Genomic DNA, 20,565 nt, shown 5'->3' with positions numbered 1-20,565 from the left:
TGTGAAGAAGAATCCGCTTTGCAAGTCGGCATTTATATGAGGGAGTGGCTTGTTATCTTTATACCTCGCCATTGTTCAAAAAGTGGTATAGTTCAGGAGTGACCGAGAGACTAACTCCTATGACACCATACACAATATATGGAATTTTGCATCATCGAAGCGTGAAGTCTCGAAAATTTTGAATGATATCCATCCCAGTAAGCATAATGGTACCCGTTCAATGCCTTCAATGCGCAAACTGTGGCCCGTCCTTTTGACCATCCCGCTCGACATTACGCACTTCATCATACACTGATCAAGCAGCAGCAATGTGGGATATTTGCTTGCGAAGATATGTCTCCTTTATAGGACAGCCGTGGTGTGCGGCCACCTCCCAATCTCCAATCCCACACTCCTTGGGCGCGATCTTCACACCTCTGCCGCCGCCACCAATAATTAAATTCCCTGGTCGATATTCTGGGTTGAACTTTAGACGATTGATTGCTGACACGTGGATCTTTGCATCATTAGGGATGTCACGCACTTCACCGCGAGGAAGGGGCCAGCGAATGGGCTTCCAGGAACCATCGTCTTGTAAGTCCATGCGACGGAAAGGCATATACTCCATCACTTTCCAGGATAGGACCGAGGTCCATGGGAGCCCTTTACGAAATTGAAGGCAATCATGAAGCTTTCCGTCCGTACTTGATCTGCGCAGAACATGTTCGAAGTGAGAAAGATCCGGCTTTTCATCTGTGTCGTCCGGTGCAATCACAATCGGGGCTGGGTTGCTCATGTGATTCTCTGGGGAAACCCTGTCCTGCTCTCGGCCCTGGGCCTTACACCCTGGATCATGCCAGCAGTTGAAGTCCTTCCTCTTCTTGACGCTAAACTTCACACCCGCCTCGTGGGCCTTTTCTACCATCCAAACGAGTGGGGCGTGACTTAAAGCATACGTCTCGCCATCCTCCAATTTCCACCCTCCTCCGATGTCCGCGTGGCATCCGGGGAACCACACCTCTTCAATATCCTGCTCTTCATCCTCTTCGGCTTCAAGCGACAGTGACGAACAGCTAGCTGCAGCGCTCGCTACAGACTGCGCTGAGTGATCATCTCGAAGACGACGTGCCGGCGGCCGGTACACTGTATGTTTCCTTCCACCATTTGCAGCCTTTTCGGCATTCTGAGCACCATCAGCCCCCATGGTTCCCTTTTGCTGCCCTTCATCATGGTGACGGTGGTGGTGGACTGGGCCGTGTGGGAGATATAAGTGATGGCGTGCAAGGTGATCTCGCACCTGTTGTCGTCGAGAGGTCGGGCCCGTCGGACAGGGCGGTCTTACTTCTCCGATCAGGTCCTGCCGGAACTTCGCCCGGCGCTCGTCAATACTGACGGCATGTCGAATCACCTTGGCTTTGGTGCGAGCAGTATAGGGGAACTTGCTGCGCTGCATCCATGCATTCTCAAATCGGGGCACGCTGTTGACCGTATCAAAAAGTCCCAAGAAGCGAATCTGGGACACAGGCTGGCTAAAGGTTTCTCGAAACGCCTCCATGTATCTGGATAAATTGTCCTTTTCTTCTGCGTTGTGTCGGCGTTGTTGCCATTTGGCAAATGTCTTCCAAGCGAACCGGAGGAGTTCTTCGTTACCTGGCTCGAGAAGGCCGATCTCATCCAACATTTCCGCTAGAAAGCGTGCGACATATGCCCCACGACTAAACCCGAAAAAATAGATATCGTCGCCCGGCCTGTAGTATCTCATGAGGAACTTGTAGCCTCCCATGACATGTTCCGCCAAGGTGGAGCCTATGGCGGCGTCTTTGGCTTTGAGATAGGCAGACCGGATTTTGTGGATACGACCGGTATTTGACAGCGAGGTCGAAGTCACATATGTCCCAATTCCGGGCTGATAATAGTGGAACTGATCCCCGCCACTGCGATCAAGCATCTACCCCAGGTCAATATAATCCCAGCCTCCGTCGCACGAAACTTACTCTGAAGATCTTGAGCACATTGCTGTCAGATTCATTGCCGGAGAATTTGTTTCCCGTGCCGTCAAAGCACAGAACGAACTGCCTTGGCGCTCTATTAGCCTGCATGATCCTGCTATTATATGGTGAACTACAAGGTTACGATGCACAGTGAAGAATATACCTTTCGGGCTACCACTGAATCGACAACTGCAGGGTATACAATGGACTTTTTAGCTTCCCCAGCACCCTCTGGCAAATCGATGCTTTCGGTAAGTATGGAACTGAGGATTGCTTGATGCGGTCAACAATCCATGCTTATTTTGGTCCACGAAACAGTTGCGGACAATGGCCCATATAAGCTCTGGATCGTGATGCACAATAGTGGTGTTCAATTGGAGGCCCAAAGAAGTCTAATGTCATACTTCCGCACCTTTCCCATGTCGTGATGTCATTGTCATCGGAGCTGAACTGTGTCTCGTGGCATCGAACCCGGCATAGGATATCGCTCGACACCAGTTGCAGCTGTGCTCCCCGGTCTGTGGGCATATATGGAATACTCTGGCATATACTGTGGCATAGCCTATTATCCCTAGACCTTTGTTCATTGGTGATAATAGCGTTGGGGATCGGAGCATGAACCGTACCAACTTTGGGCTTCCAGCATTTCGGGCTCGGATGATGTCATTGACTATCGAAGGTTAGTAATATCATGGAGGCATCTAGATATCTTAATCCATCTTTTCAAGCCTTGACCGAGGCGGTCTTACCGGACAGGCTGCTTACTATAGTATACTCTGGGTAGCAGATGCATCCCCCATCGGCGAGGGTATTGACATACCGCGCAACGATCAGGTTTTACGTGAATTCGTACCTGGATGACATTAGCTAGAAACAACCTTAGTCTTCAAAGGGAAATCTACGGAGAATTCGAGGATGTTTAGCCTACACTAATGTTGATACGGTGTCTCCCCAACCGGTTGACATATCCTCGTATAAATCAGAAATGGTCACTCTTCTGCTTTGCCTTGATATGGATGCATGGATTAATCGGCATTAGATTATTCCATCCTCTCCCCGTTCAATGCTGGTCATCTGTTCCACCGGCTTCGTCGCGATCTTCCTCGTCTGTCGATCCAACGCCGTCACGGTGGAGATCCATTCGAACCGCTCCTTCCAGAATGCCCATCGCTCCTTTGACCAGCCTGCAGGTCCAGTCCATTTATCCCAGGCAGGAATCTCCTGATCAATGTAACCCCCTTTGTCATGTATTTCCTTGCCACAGTACTCGATCCACACCGCCGCAGCAGGCACAAACACGTTCAGCGTCCTGATATCCATCACCTCCAGCTCCTGATCCCGCAGCTTATTGTACAGCCAGTCTTCACCTCTTCGATATAGCCTTTAATGAGCGGGTGATGGAATTTCTCGCATGGAGCCGACTCCCGCGTCTTTCTCAGCACCTGTGACCCAAAGCCAATGAAATATCCAAATTTATTTGCCCGTGAAATCCTCAGGTAGAGCTTAGTTGTGAAGATGCTCGCGTTGACGAAGCCGCGCCGCTCTTGGTCGCGCGTCGTGGCATTGAAGGAGTGATCAGCGTCTGCTGCGGTTTAGAGACTGTTTAGTCCTCTAGCATTGAATGAATAACCCACGGTTGAAAGTAAACTCAGTCAAATACATCGCGGGCTCGCGAAGCTCCTGCACCCCCCAGTCATAATTGGGGAGTTGCTGTAGTGCCACGGTAGAGTCCACGAGTCGGTCGCCGTGTTCTGGGATGGGATTCGCTTCCGTTGTCGCGCAGGAAAGCGCTATTCTGGCGACTTCCGAGAGTGGGATGGAGGAGTGGTAAAGAGCAATCGGAAAGCAATGAGAGTGTCCTCGTGAAGAGGCTATTTATCTGCTGCCTGCTCGGCCAAAAACCTTCATATTGGGTGTTGACCAGCATGATGGTTACACTCGAGTGTCTATAGAACACTAATTGCGGATAGACTTGGTATATATGGCTCACTGTTGAGGCCAGATTCCAGGGCACGTTGGTGTATGACTCTGGCGGCTGACTGAGTGAAGTCGTTGCGTAACTATCTTGCCGGGATTTCGCTTATCAATGAGGTCTGTGTTGGCTTTTGCACCCAGGCCCTTTCCTGTGCTGTAAGCACCATGTTTTGAAGCTACTGGCTGCGTCACAACATGTCCCTGGTTGTTTCCAACGCAGCCATGGACGACCTAGATGGTCATTAAGGGCTTACCGGAGTGAACATGGACATCCGCAAACACGGACCAGCTTTTGTGCTAGAAGTACTCCTAGTATAACACCTCTATTTGAATTAGAATATTCAGCTTTGTAGCCAGATATTATGGTGAATCATGGCCCTCAATACCAACCTTCACCATGTATTGTTCCTAATCCGTACATGCAGTTATGTGAAACATGAAATACTATTCTATGCAATAAGACAACCCCTTCTGACAATCTCAGTGCAGCCTAATCATCGATCTCCTGTCAAAGTCGCATCTCGCGAGGTACCCACGCTGAGTTGATCAAGCTTGACGCTTCTGCTTACCACACTTTTTCAAACACTCTTCCACCTTGATGGCCATCGTCGTTGGAATAGCGTTTCTAACAGTCTCGATATCCTCACCGGCGATGCTCTGCCCAAAGGTGGCAGCAATCACGTCGTCGCTGAGGGAAAATGTCTCTGCGGCGACCAGACCCACAGCAAACTCATCTGAGTTAAAGGTTGCCGCGAAATTGGCCGGTTCACAGTCCGGGTTCACCTGCGTGTGAAACGAACCGGCCGGATAGATGGTCACCATGCCGGGGCCGAGCTCCACGCGGATGACTCGTTGCTTGCCTTCAGAGTCCAGGACGCCGGCCTCAGGTACCATTTCGGACAGTAGACGCCCTGACGTAAGGGCAAAGAGCTCGGTGGCACGAGGGTGAAGATGGAGGAAGCTCATGCTGCATGCTATGGTCATGGATTAGTGCAACTTCAGAACCAGGGCAGTGCTCGCTGAAAATACCTGGCAATTCCCCGATACTGAAGGAAGCCCCAGTGCCAACAAGGGCAGGAAAGTTCTGGCTAGTGGCAACCGGAACCTCGCTTGCCGTGAAATTGAAGACAAAGTCTTCATCTTTCGGGAGGAGTTGGTAACGTTCAATGGCACTAGACAATTAGATCATTTGTTCTGCGTCACTGGGTTCATGCTTTGAAACTTACGTATCTGCAAGTCGCAATTGAGCTGTCAAGCTGAGTTCAGACGTTGAGCGCTTGCTGACCGGCTGGGGTGCTGCGCTTGCTGGAATGGCAAGGGCGATCATCACCGCGGCAATAGAGCGCAGGGCAGACGTAGAAACCATGATGGATGTTAGAGTCGGATAGAACAAGTCGGTATGATGTGTAAATAGCAGGGTATACAGAAGGTATTGCTTAACCAGTGTATACTAAATCATCAAGAGCGGGGGGCAGCTAGGGCCTTATATATATATAGATATCTGGATCTTTTTGTGTTGGTACATCATCACCAAGCTCAACAGCCGGCATGTATTCCAAATAGCACTCTACGGCCCGACTCGTCCCCTACGCGTAAGCGTGCCAAGTGGGAGGTTCTATACATGGGAATTCCATATACGCACAGCACAGCCATCGTCTTGAGCCTTACTCAGGCCCCCGGCGTATATGACGTTCTCCTATTGGTTGTTATTGTCTTGGGCACCGCAGCTGGAGCGTATTAGTAATACGACCCGACTCTTAGCCCAGAAATTGCATCGTCCCAGACTGGAGATATGATTTTGAGTTATTTATGGTTTTATCATGAAATTTCTGCCCGATGAGAATACTTCAACACATTTTTCATACCATCTCATCTTCGCAGGGGGGATAATCTCAACTTTCAACAGCCATTTCCAATTGAGTTAGGAGGGCCCGGCTGAGTAAGGGCTCAGGTGGTCTAGCTATCAGATAGTGGAAATGCTGAGATGAATAGGAGATTCTGAAGAGTGGATGGAACTTGAGCACTCTGACGATGCATAGTAGAAGTAGGATTAATAGGACATCACAACCGTGCAACTTGGAAGTTATTCAGTCAAGCATGAACGATGATCTTCTAATATACATATTTTCCGGTGCTCTCTTTCCACACTCACTCTATTGAAATTGATATCCAAGAATGTTACACCTAGTACGATGAATAGTAGCCATGGCAAGCATCATCGATGGCTCTATCAGCCATTACAGTAGAGACAGTGTGACTATCACTGTCGGCCAATATCATAACTTTCCCATCCGTACTCGCCGCCTTTGGCCACCCTTGATGTACAAGTCCATCCTCGGGGTCCTTGGCAAACGCGACCCACAAATCCTGCATTTTAACACTGACAGCCTTCTCAAAGTGGCTGTCAGGACCGTATATACCAGACGTACCAAAAATAAGAGGGAGTTCGGAGGTATGATAGGCACCTAGCCCCACCTCGGGCGAGATGTTGGTGAAATTGCCCCGATACTGGTACCGGTACGTCGTCAGGCCGAGCGATTGTCGATGAGCGACGGAATAGGGGACAGGGCATTGGAAATAGGACAGAGTCATGTCCTGGGCTGCGGCAGTATTAGAAGCATTATACCAGAGCGTACCCTCGTCCAGATTTGAGCCGAAGAGAACAGGCTTATTCGAGAGGCGGTTCTGCAGGTAGCGCTCGGTATAGTTGCCGAAGACGACTTCGTTATCGATAAACGGGGCGAATGTCAAACTGGAGCCGTTCGAAGTGGCCAGATAAGCCGTGATCTCCGATGCTGGGACTTGGCGCAAGCAATCTAGCTCGTGCTGAGCGGAACCTGAGCAGTCGAAGTACGAAGCCACCGTCGAGAAGTTCGTGCCCGCGGCGTCCGTCGAGCGAGTGTTGAGCGTGAGAAAAACCGAGCCGGAGTCGGCTGCAAAGCCCTGCACGATCGGTTCGTCGGGATAAGCGAAGTTCAGGATATCGGCACTGCCTGCGCCTGCACTTTCACCCCAAAGAATCATTCGCTCGGGGTTTCCTCCGAATTGAGCGATGTTCTTTTGGACCCACTCGACCCCTGCGCGCTGATCGAGTATCCCCAAGTTTTGATCCTGGAGCGCTCTGGAAGCAGGGAATTTGAATACATTCACGCGATACTGCACGGCGACCACGATATGTTCCTGAGAGCGCTCTACCCAGGACGATGGATTCCACGCAGGTACATCGGTTCCACCAATCCTCCACTCACCACCAAACAGCCAAATAATGACCGGCAAGTCCGACAGGTCCTTGCCGTTGTTCGGAGCCCAGATACTCAGAGTCAAGCAGTCTTCACTGGTGCCTCCTACGATCATGATTTCGGGTTCATATTTAGCGAATACATTCGAGGCACTAGTGCTTTGTGGACAAGCAGGAGGCGGCGCGGTTGCGTTGATATAATTTAATGTAGCATTATCGGGGAGAGAGTGAGGAGGAAGCCAGCGAAGATTCCCAACCGGAGATTGCGCAAAGGGAATCCCCCAGAATTGACGAACGTGAGGGTATGTACTGTTGACCGTGCCCTGAACTGTACCGCTAGTGGTTTTGATCCGGAGGCTGGCGGATGAAGCCACTGCGGCGATCGTCAACAGATGCAACAAAGCAATTCTCATAATGTGAGATTGAATGATCAGTCAAGGGAGGCCGATGAGAGTGAGGGGGGAATGTTGCCTTGGAAGTCGGCCGTTAAGAAGTAATCAATCCACCGTGTGGGTCGACGGATATTCCGAGTTCTTGACTCCAGACCTGGAAATATCATTATAGTTCCTCAGACGTGGGTCCGGCACTGGAATTGATATCCGGAACTTCCGAGTACGTACTGCCGTGTAAACTGGGGATTTCACCATCACAAGAAAAACAACCCTTTCAAGGCATAAACCAAGTCAGGTTAATATCCTACATGGACGGGGGATATAAGACCAATACAGGCTAGAGCAATTACCCCCACACAGGGTGTGATCGATGATCTCTCACTGCAGGACATTGGAGTTGAGCTCCCGCTTAACCAAGTACATGCTCTCAGGCCACCACGTTTCGCGAGTATCTATTGACCAGCCAAGCACATTCTGGGTCTTCATCAAGGACAGAACCTGGCTTAGTTCCCACTGTCCAATATCACCAATCCACCACACACCATCCAATAACATGACAAGGACCAGCCAATGAGCAAAGATATCCATGGCTAGTAGATGCGCCGCGTTGAGTGACGGTGCCTCAGCTCCGGGTGAATCCTGTGTCAGCCCATCCTCAACTCCTGCCTCCACGTCGGGAGCGTCGAGCACTGACCGGACAAGGCTGAGATACTCCGCCGGTGCTTTGTTCAGGAATGACATAATGATCCGTCGAAGCACCCGTGGCGACTCCATGGATGTCACACTGATCATGTAACTTGCTACCCATGGTGAGACTCTGTGGGATCTATCAGAGGATAGAGCATGGTTTCTGGGGACCTGAACGCTTTCGTTACCTTCTCTCGTCGACAGAGCCAGGGATGCACAATTTTCCAGCACGGACAAAGATTCCAAGGATGCGTCGAGCTGTAGGGTGTTGCAAGGAGAAAGCTCCGACCTCTTTAAACGGGCCACCGTAAATTCAGCTCTCCGGCGCAGGCTCTCGAAGGCTCGAGTATATGTAGATGCGACTAGAGGGAGAAATAGATGCTTCGTATTCTCAGATGGTCCGTCCTGCGGTGACAAGACACCCGTACCACAGAGGACCGGAATTGGTGAATTCGATCCTGTATCTATAGCCGGGCTAGGAATGGCACTTTGGACTTTATCTGCAGCATCGACGATGTCGTTAAGAACTGCAGTGGACGCTATATGGGCTGCGCGTGTAAAGGAGATCCACTGGGAATGTTGCGGCAGTAGCTCATCGGGCAACTGCTGCCCACACTGTTTTGCGCCGGCCGCAAGATGGACTCGGATGGAGTGGCTGGCAGAGGCGTACAATACCATGAGTGCCGCGTTTGCGAGAACAAAATCGTAGGAATCAGAGTTGTGCATTGTGGCTTGTATGTGTCGAAGGGAGGCCCTATGGTGGCGCTCCGCAAGCGTCAGTAGCTCTCGGATCTGCATGAGGCTCTGGTGGTCCAGAAGCGTCTGGCCTCGCTTAGCTATATCGTGTGACTTGCATGCGGCTGCCAAGGCTAGCAGGGATGACATGACAGCCCTAGAATTGAAAGCCATATTTGGCACTCCTACCGACAGAGCGTAAAGATCGAGATCGTCGAAAGGTATAGTTTGGCTCGTGTGCGTGATATAGTGCGCCAAGAGACCGAGCTCTGTCGCGTCGAGGGTATCAGGGATCTTTGAATTCAACCCTAGTCTTTCTCCATCTGCACTAAGTCCTGGAGAAGCAGCGGGTTGTCCACCAGACGGAGGACTAGGAACCGAATGGTGCTTACTCAAACGTGCGGATGGCGACCGAGACCCTGGAACTACAGTGCTAGGGCTTTGGGGTGGGACATGCGAATCAGGAACTGGCAAGTGGGTCGGTTCCTGCCCCGACAGGTTGTCATCACTCGGACGGCTCTGGTATCGGCATCTATACATGCGCTTGGTACATCTAGAACAACTTGGTCTCAACTCATCGCACTGGGCGATACAATCAGGACATTGTGTGCCGAGCCATTGTGGTAGAGACATGGCCTACCTTCTTCCGCTGTTGCTTACATCTCACGCAACCATTCCTGGACTTCTCATGTGTTCTCCGGAGTCTGAATCCAGTTACCTGGAATCCCGGCAGCGTCGTATCGCTAGGCATATTCAAATTTGTTGGCGTAGATCAAGTTGCGGTCAGTGGCGGGGAGATTGGGGCGTATTAGCTAAAGTGCACCAAAGGCTCGCCTTCTATGTGTCAGAAGAGAAACCCTTAGGAAGCGTTCTGGAGCCTTCTCTGAGGCTGAAATTGCTTCAGCCCCCGGTCAAATACGTCCCAGTGCAGAATCAGCACTAAATCATCGGCATTTGTACAACTCAGCCCCATTTGTGGAGAAGAAAAAAGCTCGGCGTCAGTGGGAGATTCCTTGGCATTTTATTTCCACGATATCGGATTAATACGAGAGCTATTGTAGCAATAGAAAGGTCCAGCGAGGTGGAAATAAAGTGCCAAGAAATATCTACCTAAGCCAAGCGTTGTCATCCGGTAAATGAAGTGCCAAAATATGTAATGTAGCAGGGCCGACACGAGAATGAAGGGCAGAATGTCGCCTGAGATTTTCATGACCCGGAAAGCTAGTCCAACCGAAGAGCCTGCTGCCGTTGTCTTATCTCCTGCAACAGCGCGTTCAGGGCTCGGCTGTCTCCCCTTTTCGTCTCTTTCGATCGATTCACATACCGTTTATCAGGATAACCCCACTCACTGTCGCCAAAGTCCTGCCCTCCAGATTCTTCATCCGCATCATGCCAGAAGTCATCGAATGTTGTATATCTCTTGTTGCTTAGGCTGACAGATAGCGCCCCTGGGGGCACCGGAAAGACAGGGTCATCCTCGTAATGATAGCAGAAAACGGTAAGCTGAGGAAGGCCGGTGCGAATGCTGTCGAATATGGCCTCCCATGTCCCCGAGAAGCCGTAGATTACATAGGGGCCGTCAATGCCAAAGGAGCCCAGAGGATACTCGTACCAGTCGTTGGTCCGGACGTGCCATTTCTCAATATTGTCTTCGTGTGTAGTTATGTGCGACACAATAGAACATCGGTCTAGACGAAGGCACATCAGCGACGACTGGGTCAAGACCCAGTCAAACTGATTGTGGTGCCCGATGACAAAGTTGCCCAGGTTCAGCGTCTTGAGCCTTGGGAAGTGGAGGCCGCTCCCGTCAAAATAACCTGGTATAGTTCCCCAACCCAACTGGAAGGAGAGTGTCAGGCAGACCAGGTGATCGGAGAGAGGAGCCAACCACTGGTGGTGGAGGTATGGTTCAAACACCTGGCGTTCAATTCGATACGTGTCCCAGTCGGGTCCGGCTTCATCGTACTCATCAGCCACCATGAGATGCAGAGCGTTGAGGTCCTTCGTCACACTCCTGAAGAGCTCCGATGAGGTAAATTCTGGCAGAGGGGCATTTTGCAGGTTCTCAATGGTCAGAGAACGCATGGTACTCGCGCTGCACTTGTTACTTGAACGCCTCTGGATCGTCTTGAAGACGGATTCCAGGATCTCTTGGCGCCTCCGGATATCTTCGACAACTTCATCACGGGGATCATCTGTTTCAACGCCGGCGCAGTGCCTGGAAAATCGTAGATGGAGGGACTTCATGCGGTTTAATTCGGAGATGCGGCCGATTGCGCTAAGGAGGCCGTTGTAACCGCAGTCTGTATAGGCGTTCCAGATGCCGAGCGGGTGATCGTCGTCCGGGGCAGAGCGGATGTAAGCACAGCGGACGGCCTGTCTAACGGCCTCGCTGTCCAGCATGTCATTCCAAGCCTGGTATTCCCCGTCTGTATAGGCCAGCCGCACATTTTTGAATACAAATGGTCTCGCCAACGTGTTCCATAAACGGCACATCAGACGCGCGTTACAGATATGCTGTAAATTGTCGTGCGGATCTAAGCAAGGGCTTGCTCTCTCAATCAATAGACTTATGACGAGGCTCAAAATTTCCCGCGGGAGGTTTTCGAGCCCCATGATGGCTGATCAGCGTGTTGATGAATGAAAGTCGAAAAAGTCCCGTCGCAAGAAAACGCGCGTGGTGAGGTTTACGTGGGGGCGGAGATCGACATTCAGCCTAGATGTCAGCCTAGTGAAGCTCACAGTCCGACTCACAATCGGTTTCACAACCGGTTCTGTGGCGTTGCAGGCGAAGTACATCTCGAGTACCCAGGTGGTCCAGCCAACTACTGTATCAATCCAGAAACTCAGTAATTGAGTCGAATCGCGCCTTCCAGCCTTGCTAATATTCTATTGGTTTTGTAGGATTAATTATCTAAATACTCGTTCTAAGTTAATAGTAATATTAAATTAAAACTAGTAAAGAAGATAGATTCTAAGAAGTATATATTTTTCTCTATATAGAATAGATAATATAAATAATTTATTAAAAGAGTTCAAATAGAAAGATTATTCTTAATAATTCTAGATTTAAATTACTTATAAAATCTATTTATAGATTTATTTTCTAAATTATAAAATAAAATATTTGTTATAGACCCTTGTTATTACAGACCCTTGTCTAGCACACCTTATCAAAGGCAGATATACAAGACAGAATAATAATAGAATAACAATAGTCAATTCCTAAATAAAAAACACCCGACAAATCATTTATCTAGTAATTATTCAAAAAAAGCTATAGATACTAATACTAGTTACTATAATAAAGTTATATATATTATAGTAATAATATAATTAAATATATTAATAATATAATAAGCTTATAGTATTAATAAAATATATTATATTACTAATATAAAAAATTATAATAATAATATAATAAATAAAAATATATAAAAATATTTATTTATATACTTAGTTTAATTTTTTATAATTAATATATATTATTACTATAGAGTTATTTTTAATAGTAAAAACTAGTCTTAACTTATTTATACTTTTTTAACTATTAGATATATATACTTAATAGGCCTAACTCTTTAGACTTAAGTCTAGTAATAATAGTAGTCTTATATTAACTATATTTCTATAATAACAGTAGTCTAGTATTAACAGTAGTCTAGTATTAACAAAAGTCTTATAACAACTTTTATCTTCTCTAGACCAAAATCTAATAATAATAAAAATTAAAAAATAACTTTAGATTAATAACTCTCAAAATATAGTTTACTAACTAGTCTTAGACTTAATAATAAAGCCCTAAATATAATATATTAATTACTAGTCTATATAAATTAAACTATATTTAGACTTAAAATAATAATAATATATCTTCTTAGTTATCTAGTAGTAAGAAGACTTCAGTTAAGAATACTCTATTAATAGAAACTAATTCTAAAAACAAAATAACTATAAAAAAATAACTAAAGTAAATAAAAAATATAATTATCCAGCTTATTAATAATACTAAAAAAAAAAATTAAAAAATTAAAAATTTTAAAATATAGCTTAAAAAAGCTAAATAAATCTAAAATAAATAATAGAATTATATTATTTAGCTTTATACTTAGATTAGAATATTAATATCTAAAAATATAATTAAAAAAATAAAACTACTAAAAGCTAAGTCTTTTAATAAAATTTACTTAAAATTATAAATATTTCTAATATAAATAAATATATACATTTATATAAATAGAAAAAATCTTATTAATAAAATTAATAAGATTATTTTTATATTTATTTATTTATATAAAATAGTATAGAACTAGTTTAAACTATATATCTAAGAATATTATAAAATTATACTAAATAATTAATTAAATATTATAAAAAAATTATTTATTAATTTAGAAAATCTATATAAATATTTTAAATAGATTTTTAAAAATATTAATATTAAAGTAATAGCAAAATATAAATTAAAATAATTAATAAAATAATATATTAATCTATATAATAGAATTTTAGTAGATTATATCTAGAATAAACTAAAATAAAAAGATCTATATATTAATCTTTATTAATAGTCTTAAAAAATATGTAAAAAATAAGTTTATATAAATTAATAAACTAGTAATACTTAATAAAATAATTAACTTTACTATTAAAATAAATAATCGCTATTATAAATAATTTATAGAAAAATAGAATAATAAAATCTAGAAAAAAAATAATTATTAATTAAAAAAATAATATAAATTAAATAATTAGTAAAAATATATAAATACTAAATATAATAATTTTTATAAACTAAAATCTATAGAGTTAGATACTACTAAAAAATAAGACTAATTAAAAGATATCTTCTAAAAGAAATAAAAATATTAAAAATATAAAAAATTTTATTATAACTATAGAAAAATAAAATATATATTAAAAAACTATTAATAAAAAAAAATAATTATTAATTAAATTAAAAGTCTTAATAAATAAATATTATAAAGAATAAAATAGAATTATTAAAAAAAATAAGATTCGCGTAATTTAATACTACTATAGAAAATAGTAAACTATATAATAAAATTAAAAAAGCTTACTATACTATTAAAATTAAAAATCTAAATATAAATAAGATTAGTAAAGAAATTAAAGTTATATAGCTTAATATTAATATAGATTTATTAATAAAAAAAATAAAATAATATAAAGAAAATAAACTAAATAATAATAATTAAATTATACTAAATTAATTTATTATTTATATTAATTAAACTATATAGCTATATATTAATTAAAATTAAAGTAATTTATAGAATACTATTAAATAATAGTATAATTAATTTAATAAATATAAAATTAATAAATTAGCTAACTATATAAATAATAAAACTAATAAATTTAAATAAATTAATAATAAATTATAGTATAAAACTATTATAAAATTAATTAAAAAATATATAAAATATACACTGATCTATAGAGTAAATAATTTTAATAATATTAATTAATATAATAAATCTATTTTAAATACTAATTAATTAAATTAAATTTTAATTAAAATTAATTTTTTAAATAAAAAGTATAGTATTTAATAGATTAGCTATAATTTTAATATAAAGAGACTTTTTAAAATATCTAAAATACTAGAAAATCTCTAAAATAAAAATAAAAATATATATTAATAAATTATAGTATTTATTAATATATTATAAAAAATAATATTATTAAAATAAAGAATACTAGTATTAAAGCTATATTAAATATAATAAATTAAAATTAAACTACTATAAAAATAAAAGATTCTTATTAATTAAATCAATAATATAATTAATAAAATAATATAAAATTCTATAAAATTTTTATAATTATTTAAAATATTAATAGAATAATATTTATATTAAAATTATAAATACTAGAACTTAAATATTAAAAATTAAAATAAATATTATTAATAATATAATAAATATTTAATTATATATAAAATATATAGTATAGATAGATTTAAATACTATAGAGAACTTAAATTTATTAATCTAGATAAAGTAAAAAAAAGATATAAAAAAATATATTATTAATTAAAAAAATATAAATATTATTACTATATAATAGAATTAATATAAATTATTACTTTTAAATAGTATATTTTAATAATAATTATAATTACTATTAAATCTAGAAATAAATAGTATATTTTTAACTATAAAATAATATAAATTAAAAAATATTTACTATAATTAAATAAAAAAAATATATTACTATAATTATTACTATTAATAGAAAACTAGTATAAATAATAATAGACTTAAATATAATAAATAACTTTATATTACTAAAATATTAAAAAAATATAAAGATTAAAGAATAATAAAAAAAAAATATTAAATTTTTATTTAGACTAAATAGCTAGAAATTAGAAACTAGTTAAGTCTTAATTAAAATAATATCTATTACTATAGCTATAAAATAATATATTAAAAATATAGTCTTTAATATTATATTTTTAAAAAATAAATATAATATAGTATTAAAGATCTTATAGCTTAAAGATTATAATTTAATAATAGATTAAAAATAAAAAATATTCTATTTAAATAATTACTATTATTTAAAAAAACTATATATAAAATATAGTACCCGTATTTTTACTAGTAAATATATTAATAGTAAAAGAATTAAATAATATAATTAAAATACTATAAAAAAAAATTTTATAAAAAATATAATTATAATAATAATCTAATATTTAAAAAAGAAATAATTAACTAAACTAATAGAATAGATATCTACTAATAAATAAAAATAACTAAAAATTATAATATTAAAAAATAGATTAGAAAAGAAATAATACTCTTTATTAAAAATAAATTAAATATTATTAAAATTAAATAGCAACTTTTAAATACTTTTAGATTTTTAAAAATTAATAGTTAACTCCACAAAATAGTTAAATCTATCTAAAAAATATTAAAAATTCTAAGAACTATTTAAATAGCTATAAATAAATAAGTTATTAAAGTATAGATTATACAATTATACTATCTCTATTTAAAAAAAAAAAAAGATAATATATAAATAAATTTATTTAATATTAGAAAAAAAATTATAAACTTTAAAAAAATATATTAAAAATAGACTTAAAAAAAAATAAATTTAATTATTAAAAAATCTAATAAAATATAATATATTATTTATATTTAAAAAAAAAAAGAAATTATAACTATATATTAACTATTAACTATTAAATAATATTATAATTAAAAATAAATATCTATTACTATTTATTATAAAAATATAAAATAAAATAAAAAAAATAAAATAGTTTATAAAATTTAATATTATAGATATATACTATTATCTTAGAATTATAGAAAATAAAAAATAAAAAACTATATTTTAAATAAAATATAAATATTTTAAATATTTAATTATATTTTTTAAATTTATTAATATATTAATATTATTTTAAAGATTTATTAATAAAGTACTAGAAAAAATTCTTAATATATTTATTATTATATATCTAAATAATATTCTAATCTTTTTATATAATTTTAAAAAATATATTTAATATATCTAAGTAATTTTAAAAAAGCTATAGAAAATAGAAATATAGTTTAAATTAAAAAAATATAAATTCTATATTTAAAAAACCAAGTTTTTAAAATATTAGATATCTACTAAAGAAATATAAATAGAAAAAAAAAAAATAAAAGCTATTTAAGAATAGCTAAAACTAATTAATCTTAAAAAATTATAATAATTTATTAAATTACTAAACTATTATTAAAAATTTATTAATTAATACGTGTATAGACTAGCACTACTTTTTAACTTATTTAAAAAATTAAAATAATAAAAATAAATAAATAAATATTAAAATATATTTAATAAAATAAAAAAAATAATTACTATTATACTAATTTTAGTATAATATAATCTAGCTAAGTAAACTATTATTAAAATTAATATATTTAACTATATAATTAATATATAAATAATATAAATAAAATTAAATAAAAAGCTATAATTAATAATATTTAAATCTAGAAAACTAGTTTAAGTAAAATTAAACTATAATATCTATAATAAAGAATTATTAGCTATAGTATTAATATTTAAAAAATAGAGAATTTATCTAAAAAAAATATAATACTAGATTATTATAAAATTAAATTATAAAAATCTAATATATTTTATAACTATAAAAAAGCTTATATAAAAATAAATAAAATAGACTAAAATACTATTATAATATAATTTTAGAATTAAATATTATAAAAAATTAAAAAACAACTAAATTAATATTTTAAGCTAAAGATCTAATTATAAAATTAAAAAAAAAATAATTAAAACTATAATATTAAAATAGTATAAAAATAGATTAATTAAATATAATAAATAAATATTTATAGTAATAATTATAAAAATTAAAAACTCTACTTAATATCTTATCGCGAAAGTAAATAAAAAAAATAAAATATTTATATAAAAATTTAAAATAAATAATAATCTATTTACTAAAAATAAAAATAAAATTATATACTATTAAAATCTTATTTAAATTTCTTAAAAACTATAGAATATAATTATTTAAAAATATTATAACAACCTAATATAAAAATACTTTAAAATCGAGAAAATATTAAAATAGATTATAAAAAACTACTATTTTTTAAATATAGTAAAATAAATTAAAAAATATATTAATAAATATAAAATATATATTAAAAATAAGCTAATAAAATATAAATTATATAGATTTATATAATTATTAGATATATTTTTAAAATTTTAAAAATAGATTATAATTAATTTTATAAAATTACTATCTAAATTAAAAAAATAGAATATAATAATAATAATAATAGATTAATTTATTAAATATATTTATTTAATACTAAATAAATTAATACTTAATATAGTATATCTTATATATCTACTTATTAATTATATCTTTATTTATTATAGAATATTAGAAAAGATTATATTAAATTAAAATAAATTATTTATATTAAAATTTTAGTAATTATTTATAGATCTAATAAAAATAAATTAAAAATTAACTATAATATATTATCTATAAAGAAATAATTAAATAGAAAAAATAAACTAAATAATTAAACAATATTTACAATACTATATTAATTATTAATAGAATAATTAAATAAATCTATTATTAATAGTATAGTTTATATATAATAACACAGAATATTTAATAATAGAAATAATACTTTTTTATATAAATTATAAATACTATATTAAAATAATAAATAAACTAAAAAATAAATAATCTATTATTAAAAAAATAATTAAAATAGTTAAAAAATTAAAAAGCTTATATAATTAATTATTCTTAAATATTAAATTTTTTAATTATTATATAATAATATACTATAATTAATACTATAAAAAGAGATCTATTTTAAAAAAAAAAAAAAAATATTTCTACTTTATAAAAATATTAAAATAAAGCGACTAAGTTTAAAACTTAACTATTAAAAAATTAGATTATTTAAAATTAAAAAATAAATTAATAATATTAACTATTAATTAAAACTACTAAATTTAATAAAAAAGATATATTCTATATTTTATATCTTATTATTAAAATCTATACTAGAAAAAGCTAAAATTATTAAAAATATTAAACTTAATAAAAAAAAATAGAATATAAAATTAAAAAAATACTAAAATATAAATAAATTAATAGAAAACTATATTATCTAATAAAATAGAAAAGTTATAATATTTTAAAAAACTTATAGAAATCTATTAAAAATTTAATAGACTACTATTAACTAGTTTAATAGTATTATTAATAAAAAAATTAAAATTTATCTAAAAAAAAAAATTATTTATTAACTAAATTAAACTAAAATCTAATCTAGAAACTATAGCTAATTAAATATTACTATTTAATATACTAGCTTTAAAATAGAAAACTATAATTTTTTAATAGTATAATTTTTTCTATATTTTATACTTTTTTTACTTTTAATATTTAAATTTCTTAAATTTTTTAATTTTTTTAATATTATACGTAATAAAATTATCTATATATTTTTATAATAACTATTTTTATTTTTATAAATAAAAAAACTTTACTAAAATAATCTTTTTCTTTTTCTTAATAATATTTTAGACTTTCACGAGCCGTTTCTACTTAATATTAAAAAAAAAAAATTTAAATATTTTATAAAAAATACTATTTACTTTTATACACTCGCTATAATAACTAGAATTTTTAGATTTAATATAAGAATAATAAAAATAAATATAATATTTATAAAAAAATACTATCTAAAATCTTTTATTTTTAATTTACTAGTAAAACTTGGATTTATAGATAAAATTAAAAAATATAGTTAGAATATAGATAAAAAAAAAGTTAAAAATAAATATCTCTTATCTAGATAAGACTATAACTTTATACTTTTAAAAATAAAAGTCTAAAAAAAAAAAAATAATATTATAGACTTTTATTTAATATATCTTATTAAAAATAGATATATAAAATAGAATAACAATAAAATAATAATAGCTAATTTCTAAATAGAAAATATTTAATAAATTATTTATTTAATAATTATTTAAAAAAAACTATAGATATTAATACCAACTACTATAATAAAATTATATATATTATAATAATAATATAATTAAATATATTAGTAATACAATAAGCTTATAGTACTAATAAAATATATTATATTATTAATATAAAAAGTTATAGTAGTAATATAATAAGTAAAAATATATAAAAATATTTATTTATATACTTAGTTTAATTCTTTATAATTAATATATATTATTATTATAAAGTTACTTTTAGTAATAAAAATTAATCTTAATTTATTTATACTCTTCTAACTATTAGATATATATATTTAATAAATCTAGCTCTTTAGACTTAAATCTAGTAATAATAGTAGTTTTATATTAATTATATCTCTATAATAATAATAGTCTAGTATCAATAATAATCTAATATTAACAAAAATCTTATAATAACTCCTATCTTTTCCAAACTAAAATCTAATAACAATAGAGATTAAAGAACAACTTCAGATTAGTAACCCTCAAAACGTGGTCCACTAACTGGTCTTAGACTTAATAACAAAGCCCCGGGCGTAACACTTGTCTAGTATATCTTATTAAAGGCGGATATATAAAATAGAATAATAATAGAATAATAATAGCCAACTTCTAGATAGAAAATATTCTTAAAATTATTTATTTAGTAATTATTTAGAAAAAGCTAAGAATATTAATACTAGCTATTATAATAAAATTATATATATTATAATAGTAATATAATAAATAGAGATATATAAGAATATTTATTTATATATTTAATTTAATTTTTTATAATTAATCTATTTAGTTATTATAAAGTTATCTTTAATAATAAAACTAGTTTTAATTTATTTATACTTTTTTAACTATTAGATATATATATTTAACAGATCTAATTTTTTAGATTTAAATCTAATATTAATAATAGTATTATATTTATTATATCTTTATAATAATAATAATCTAGTATTAATAGAAATTTTATAGTATTTTCTATCTTTCTAAAATT

At 33.9% G+C, this 20,565-nt stretch overlaps 5 protein-coding genes across 5 annotated transcripts; all 5 read right to left on the bottom strand.

Annotated features, from left to right (window-relative positions):
• Positions 1-295: 295 nt before the first annotated feature.
• F9C07_4186 (uncharacterized protein) lies at positions 296-2,498 on the bottom strand (the record flags this gene model as incomplete). The annotated part of the gene is made up of 3 exons (XM_041290588.2): positions 296-1,927; positions 1,974-2,100; positions 2,383-2,498. 3 exons carry the CDS (start codon positions 2,496-2,498, stop codon positions 296-298), a joined length of 1,875 nt encoding a protein of 624 aa, XP_041143894.2.
• A 507-nt stretch (positions 2,499-3,005) lies between these two features.
• On the bottom strand, positions 3,006-3,632 carry F9C07_4185 (uncharacterized protein; the record flags this gene model as incomplete). Its single annotated transcript, XM_071511191.1, has 3 exons — positions 3,006-3,314; positions 3,338-3,552; positions 3,605-3,632. The coding sequence occupies 3 exons, from the start codon at positions 3,630-3,632 to the stop codon at positions 3,006-3,008; spliced, it is 552 nt and encodes a 183-aa protein (XP_071364733.1).
• Positions 3,633-4,264: 632 nt separating this feature from the next.
• On the bottom strand, positions 4,265-5,570 carry F9C07_2281320 (putative spherulin-1B precursor). The gene is made up of 3 exons (XM_041290587.2): positions 5,171-5,570; positions 4,974-5,116; positions 4,265-4,918 (listed from the first exon to the last, which is right to left on the bottom strand). Exons 1-3 carry the CDS (start codon positions 5,308-5,310, stop codon positions 4,491-4,493), a joined length of 711 nt encoding a protein of 236 aa, XP_041143893.1. The 5' UTR covers positions 5,311-5,570; the 3' UTR covers positions 4,265-4,490.
• Positions 5,571-6,128: 558 nt separating this feature from the next.
• Positions 6,129-8,987, bottom strand: F9C07_2065740 (Alpha/Beta hydrolase protein; the record flags this gene model as incomplete). The annotated part of the gene is made up of 3 exons (XM_041285164.2): positions 6,129-7,518; positions 7,957-8,400; positions 8,932-8,987. 3 exons carry the CDS (start codon positions 8,985-8,987, stop codon positions 6,129-6,131), a joined length of 1,890 nt encoding a protein of 629 aa, XP_041143892.2.
• A 933-nt stretch (positions 8,988-9,920) lies between these two features.
• F9C07_1360142 (uncharacterized protein) lies at positions 9,921-11,837 on the bottom strand. Its single transcript, XM_041290578.2, has one exon. The coding sequence runs from the start codon at positions 11,610-11,612 to the stop codon at positions 10,218-10,220; it is 1,395 nt and encodes a 464-aa protein (XP_041143891.2). The 5' UTR covers positions 11,613-11,837; the 3' UTR covers positions 9,921-10,217.
• Positions 11,838-20,565: the final 8,728 nt, after the last annotated feature.

This window comes from Aspergillus flavus, chromosome 3 (genome assembly GCF_009017415.1).
Source record: "Aspergillus flavus chromosome 3, complete sequence".
Classification (NCBI taxonomy): Eukaryota; Fungi; Ascomycota; class Eurotiomycetes; order Eurotiales; family Aspergillaceae; genus Aspergillus; species Aspergillus flavus.
Note: the sequence above shows the minus strand (reverse complement) of the source record. Positions and strands in the feature narration are given on the sequence as shown.